Source organism: Tupaia chinensis, unplaced genomic scaffold (genome assembly GCF_000334495.1).
Source record: "Tupaia chinensis unplaced genomic scaffold, TupChi_1.0 Scaffold000017_1, whole genome shotgun sequence".
In the NCBI taxonomy this organism is placed as follows: Eukaryota; Metazoa; Chordata; class Mammalia; order Scandentia; family Tupaiidae; genus Tupaia; species Tupaia belangeri.
In genome coordinates, this window is record NW_006159447.1 from 2759258 (window position 1) to 2766538 (window position 7281).

Genomic DNA, 7281 nt, shown 5'->3' on the forward strand with positions numbered 1-7281 from the left:
CTGCTGAGAAGTTCCTCCTCCTTGTCTTGCCCGCCCTCAGGTCGCTGCCATTCAGCGCTGCCCTTCCCGGTGCCCGGCCCAGTGCCCCGAGACGCCACCGACCTGCGCCCCTGGCGTGAGCGCGGTGCTGGACGGCTGCTCCTGCTGCCTGGTGTGCGCCCGCCAGCGCGGCGAGAGCTGCTCGGATCAGCAGCCCTGCGACGAGAGGACCGGCCTCTACTGCGCCCAAACTGGCATCTGCAAGGGTAATCTTGTCCCCGCTCCGCGTGCCCTCGTCGGCAGCCAGCTGGAGCTGTGCGCTCCCCACCCCTTTCTCCCATTGCCAGATGGTGATAAGGAAATAATAATAATAATAATACAATAAGTGACATGTATGGAACACTGTGGCAGACACGGTCTGAGGGCTCGTAGAGATTTGGAGAGCTCCAGAAGTCAGAGAGAAAAACTACAGGTGGAGGTGAAAAGCATTCCTCACCGGCCTCTCTAGGGAAGAATCTAGGTAGAGGGGGAACGCAGTCGTTCAGGGTCAGTGAAGTCATTTCCTTCGGACATTTCCAGGGACACACTGGAAGCTTGGGCTCACTCACAGCTCACAGGGCTCCCAACTGCAGCTGACAGATTTGTTTTCACACCTGTAATTGTCCTAGTTGAGCCAAAGCAGTGCCTGGTCTCCTGGGATGTCTAACCACTGTCTCGGCTGTGAGTAAAATAAAATGCAAACAGCTAGGCATTCAGGCTGGTGGTGTTTAATCAATCAGATCAGTTTTCGTCCTGGTGTACCATTGTAGTTGGACACTGTCCCTGACTCCCTGGAAAGGAGGGCTTGGACTAGCCTTTCACTTTTTTCTCTAAGCTAGTAATGATCTCTTGGGTTTGAATGCCAGGGAACCCTAATGCCCCTCCCAATTTGACCAGGTTACCTATTTGGGGAATGTGAAGTGCAAGTTCCCTCTTTCTTTTTTCTTTTTAGAATTATTTAATTCGTTTATTATCATTATTTTTTTTTAAATTTGACCAGAAAGAGACACAGAGAGAGAGAGAAAGTAAAAGCAAACCCCCAGGTCTGGGACTCAAACCAAGGTTGGCCATGTGGGAGTCCAGTGCCTTATCCACCACACCACTGCCAACCCCTTCTCTTTTTAAATCTAAGTTCCCGGAGTGGGCAAAATTAAAGAGACTCTTGCAAAATGACTTTGTCATTGGGAACAACAGCTATGGGGCCTTAGGAGTGTCACTTCACAGTTGCACGCTTCTCTCATTTGTAAAATGGGTGGCAAGGCTGAATGGCCTGGAAGGGTTCCTCTTGCTCCTAGAGGCCTCCAGGAAGACATCTCTGTATTGGAGATGTTTAAGAAGCCAGATGACCTGAACTAGAAAAAGGATGACTTGGGGTTTGGAACATGTTCTCTAAATCTTATGCAGCTTCCTCAGTGTGTGTGTATTCTTGTTTTTCTCTCTCCTCCCTCTTGGCTTTGCTTCTGCAATGTTCTAGCACTAGAAGGAGAAAACTGTGTGTTTGACGGCATCATTTACCACAGTGGCGAGAGCTTTGAGCCAAGCTGCAAGTATCATTGCACCTGCAGAGATGGGCAGATTGGCTGTGTGCCCCGCTGTCAGCTGGACGTGCTGCTGCCTGGCCCTGACTGCCCAGCTCCACGAAAAGTTCGGGTGCCCGGACAGTGCTGTGAGAAGTGGACTTGCGGCCCAAATGAGAAGGGCACGTTGGGAACCCTTGCCCTTGCAGGTGAGAAACTCAGTATGGCTGGATAGTTACAGCCTGCGGTGAAAGCAGCCCTGAGGAGCGTGTAATATTTTGGATTTGGCTTGAGAAACTGGCCTCTGTTTCTGGCCATTCAGTTGGGGATTCCAGATTGCTCACTGAGATCAAACACATCGTGTTTTTAAATCTAAGCTGTGTTACTGAAGAATGCAAATGATTTTTCCTAAGAAGGATGTGCTCGATTCAGTTGCTTTTCTATGTTTGTCTGATTAGATGATTACTACGTTATATTTTAATCCATCCATCCTCCTGACCTTTATTAGCATACAGAGGTAAAGGTAAAAAATTCTCTCTACTGGATTCTGCATACCGCCTACCTCTCTCACAGCCATATTCCTTAAAGAATGCTTCTCATCCCTGGACAGATGTCACATAGAAATATCATTTTCCCAGGACCAGCAGATGGTGTAATGGTTACATCACTGGACTCCCACATGGCCAACCATGGTTCAAGTCCCAGACCTGGAAGCCTGAAACACATGCTGTGTGTGTGTGTGTGTGTGTGTGTGTGTGTGTGTGTGTGTGTGTGTACGTGCCCAAGACCCTGGAAGGAAAAGGGATTGTGATGTGGCTATCCCCCCCTGTGTGTGTGGGGGAATTCTTACATTCTGTCTCTGTCTCTTTGGTGAGCATACATGCCCTATAGCAAAAATCTCTCTCTCAAAAAAAAAAAAAAAAGGAAAAGAAATATCATTTTTCCAGATGCAGTAGAAAGGGTCAAGTGACACTTTAGGATCTTTGTTTGTTCCTTTTATTACATATAAATTAGCATTTTTAAAGATTTTTATCACAGGGTGTATGTGCTCACCAGAGAGACAGAGACAGTGAGAAAATGGGAAATCAGGCTCCCCACCCTCGAGGAGATGGCTACGCCACAATCCCTTCTCTCCATTCTCCTAGAATTTTGAGCACATGGGAACCAGCAGTTAGCATAATGGCTATGTTGCTGGACTCCCATGTAGTCGACTGCGGTGCGTGCCCAAGATCCCAAGAGGAGAATGGAGGAGAAGGGATTGCGGTGTGACCATCCCCCCTGGGGGGTGATTTCTCGCTTTCTGTCTCTATGTCTCTCTCTGTCTGTCTGGCGAGCGCACACGCCCTATAGTGAAAATCTCTCTCAAAAAAAAAAAAAGAATTTTGAGCACATATGCACAGGTACCTGGCATGAGTTTCAGACCTCCAGGTCTGAGACTTGAACCACAGTCAGCAATGTGGGAGTCCAGCACCTCAACCATTATACCACCTACTGGCCCCTAAATTAGTATTATTTTTTGGGCGGGGGGGAATGTCAGGCAATAGGGACTAATTTAAAAGCTATTAATCAGCCTGATTATTTATATTGGCAGAACCTAGAGTTTTACAGTATTTCTGAGGTCAGAAATTATCAGCCAGGCTTTACAGAAAGAAAAACTGCCATGGAGAAGAGACGTGTCCCCAAGCCATGCAGATTAAGCGCTGAGACTGAATTTTCTTTGATCCAAGTCCAGGTGTCTATATCCCACAACCAAAACAACCAGTTTTACCTCTCCAAAACACAATATTTCTTTCATCATTATTTTAACTTGGCTACTCATTACAATTGAATTTTTTTAAGTTTATTCATTTATTTCTCTCATGAGGCGGAAAGAAAAAAGGGATAAGAGCCCTCAACAGTCTTCTCCATCTCAGTCCGCCCTGATGGGTGCACCGGGTATGTTCAGACTAAACCCAGGGTCTGTCCCACGGGGGCCTGTTGCATTACTGCTGTGCCACTGGCTGGCCCCACAATTAAAACTGTATCATGATTTTTTTTTTTTTATTGAGAGAGGCATGTGTTCTTCCCAGAGAGGGGGACAGAGAATGAGAAAGCACTTCCTGTGGAGCATGGGCATTCTGCCATCACTTCTCTTCCATTTTTCCCTTCCTTTGGGATTTTGGGCATGCCCACACACACACACACACACACACACACACACACATCTGGTGTGTTTCTCAAGCCACCAGGTCCAGGACTTGAACCCCACGGTCAACACCTTAACCACCAAGTCATAGGGTGGTCCCATGATCTATTTTATGTATAAAATCACGTTTTGAAATAGTCATTGATGCTGTAATGCTCTATATTCTTAAAATGACAACGTTGTTTTATCAGTTTTTGTGATAGGGCTTGTGCATTCACTGGAGAGAGATAGAGAGTAAGAGAAAGTGAGAAGTCACCCTCCAGAGAGGATGACTCTCCACAATCCTCTCCGCTCCATTCTCCCCTCAGGATTTTGGGCATATACGCTCACATGCCTGATGTGTTTTCAGCCACCAGGTCTGGGACTTATACCATATAGTTGTCCATGTAGAATTCAGTCACCTTAAGCTCTACACCACCTTCTGGCCCCAAAGCTTCTTAAAGTCAAGTTGGGCAATCATGCTACAAAGAGTTCTTGGAAGTCTATAACATGTCAGATGTTGTGCTCCCTGTCATGGGTTAATAAATAAGGAGACCCAGCTCTATCTCTTGGGAGTATCAGTGTTTAGCAGATACCGAACTAAATGAGACCAACTTTCAGCTGATGATTAAAGGGACCATTTGTCAATCCCCCATTTTACTCAGTGTAGCTATTTTGTTATACATCCCATAGCCTACAGGCCAGAAGCCACCCTAGGAGTTGAGGTCTCTGACTCAAGTGTCAACTGCATCGAACAGACTACAGAGTGGAGTGCATGTTCCAAGAGCTGTGGTATGGGTGTTTCCACCCGGGTCACCAACAGGAACCGTCAGTGTGAGATGGTGAAGCAGACTCGGCTCTGCATGGTACGGCCCTGTGATCAAGAGCCTGAGCTCTCGACAGATAAGGTAGGAACTTGGAGGAATGTCCTGGAGGAACCTACTACTAGCCAAAGGTTGTGACTTTGCACCTTGAAAGGCTGGGCTTCAGGAAGTTTCTGTGACACTAGCTGACTCCAAGGTCAGCCCTTGCTGGGAGTTAACCCCAGAGAAGAGGCAGAGAGTTTCCTGAAGCCAGCCTGAGTGAGGTTACCTTCTTTTCTTTTCTTTTTCTTTTCTTTTTTTGTCTTTAATGTACTAAAATATTCCAAGCAACTGAAAGCAGGTCTACTGGTAAAGTAGGAGGGACCTGGACAACTATAATGCTTTCCCCAGTTAAGAGTGTTCTAGCAAATTGCATTTCATTCCTAGACAAGATTGGCAGCCCAATTGGCAAGCACAGTTGATTTTAGAGAGGTCATTTCTGACCTCAGTTTTTTACTTCTTAAATTTAATGTGAAGTAACATGGTAAGCCCTATATCTGTCTTATCTCTCAATCCTCAACACCCTTCCCGGTAAATATTGGGGGCTTGATAAATGACTATGGGTGAATAAATAAACGGGCGCCTGGGATTTACCGTCACTATTTTTAAAAGCCTAGTGGAAATGGCACATTTGCCAGCATACGGCAATATGGGCCAAATAAAACAGTGCATTTCTTTCCTTTTTTTGTTGGATTCATATCAACTGAATGTGTTAACTCTGAGTGTAAGGCATGTAGATCCTAAGCTCTCATTGGTTCCTGATGATATCACAGGCCTTCTTACCAGAGCTCCATATCAGAAAAATGCATTATCTAGTTGAACCATCATCTGGACCTTTGTACAAATCTAAGGCCAAAATAAGCCCCTAGCAAGTCAAGATTTTCATATCTCTACACTGAGACAGTGTCGTAAAATGCTTAAGGGGACAACTCTGGCGCCAAACAGCTTGGCCGAAAATCCTATCTTTCCACATGAATCAGATGTTGTGATCTTGAGCAATTTTCTTAATATCCCAGTTTTAATTCCTTCCCCTATACAATGGGACCACTGATAGCACCTGCCTCAATGTTGTCATGAGGATTAAATAGAATGAAACTGTAGAGTCCAGGGCATAGCGTAAGTATTCTATTATTAGCCACTTCAATTAAAGTTTCTATTTATTGATAAAGTAAAAGATTCTCTAAGAGGTTGCATTAGCTATAGGACTGCTTAGCTATGTGAGTGTTTGAGGTCCATCCTAGCTTTATATTTTTCCACCAATTTAGAAAGATCACCTAGAAACACCTTATCTCTATAATTATACCCACACTTGGGGGAATTCAAATATGCATGTCACCTCCTCTTGTAGGTTGACCCACACAAGCAGTCTCACACACACACACACACACACACACACACACACACACACACAGAGGCACATAGCCTGTTGCTGGCCTGCTAAACTTTAAATACGATAAAGGAAGAAACAAGAACCCCTTAAATATTAAAGGCATGGTAACTGTTAAATGAGGTCTTTCCATCTCACACCTCTAAAATTTGGATTTTTTTCCATTTTTTAAAATGTATTATTTTCTTGTAATTTGCACCTCATTTAATACTGGGAGATATTATACTTCACATGTTTGTTTATAGTATACATGTTTCATAAAGGGTCTAGAAGATTGTTTGGAATGTATGGAAATATCAGCTTAATAATCATTTGTTCCTTATGTCCAAGAGATTCTTAAATCTAGGAGAGTGGTTTTTAAAGTGTAGTTCCCAGATCAGCAATATCATCTAAGAACTTGATAGAAATGTAACTTGTGGGCACCACATCAGATGTACAGAATATCAAACTCTGAGTGTAAAGCCCAACAATCTGTATTTAACAAACCCTGTAAATATTTCTGATGTGTCCTTAAGTTTGAGAGCCTTTGATATAAGAGAATTTCAAGTCTAATTACCCCCACAAGCTATGGGTTAGTCTAGAGAGGTAAGCAGTGGAAAAATTAGTGGACAAAGACATCTGTGTAGGAAATAAAAAATCATTCTTTGTTAAATTATTAATATTGGGAATTTTCATTGACCATTACTAATGGAATCTTGAATATATTTGTCACTTACTTTGCGTTCAAGAAAAAAACAGTTAAATCCCATTGTCTTATAGTTTCCTTAGATCACCATATAATCCAAAGACAAATTAAAACACTGTTCTAGATGCTTTCTGATCACTTGAGCCTTTGAGACTCTATTTATATATCTATAAAACTTGAGCAATTGGGACCAACAGATGGCATAATGGTTACATCACTGGACTCCCATGTAGTTGACCATGGTCCGAGTTCTGGACCCAGTGACTTAAAACTTACACCAGGCATATATGTGTGCATGCCCAAGATCCCCAGAGGAGAATGGAGGAGAAGGAATTGCAACTTGGCCATCACCCCCTGGGCAGGGATTTATCACTTTCTGTCTCTCTGTCTCTCCAGTGGGTGCATGTCCCCTATAGCAAAAAATATATCTTAAAAAATAAAAAAAGAAAGAAACTTTAGCAATTGTTTATTCTATGAATAAGTGAGCCCTGTGTGAATGAATGTTGTTATAAGCTTAAGTGGATTAAAGTTGGGAAAGTATCTAAAACATAAATAGGCTTTCAATAACACCAGATTTTTGGGGAACCAGCAGTTAGCGTAATGGCTATGTTGGTGGATCCCCACTTAGTGGACCAAGGCTCGTGTCC

The 7281-nt window shown here is 43.8% G+C and overlaps 1 protein-coding gene across 1 annotated transcript in view; it reads left to right on the forward strand.

Moving 5' to 3' along the window:
- CCN3 (cellular communication network factor 3) overlaps window positions 1-7281 on the forward strand; it is a 10427-nt gene that overhangs the window by 427 nt on the left and 2719 nt on the right. Inside the window, exons 2-4 of the mRNA XM_006140051.2 lie at window positions 41-245; window positions 1493-1744; window positions 4393-4607. Of these exons, the coding sequence (XP_006140113.1) occupies window positions 41-245; window positions 1493-1744; window positions 4393-4607 (672 nt within the window). The remainder of the gene's footprint in view (window positions 1-40; window positions 246-1492; window positions 1745-4392; window positions 4608-7281) is intronic.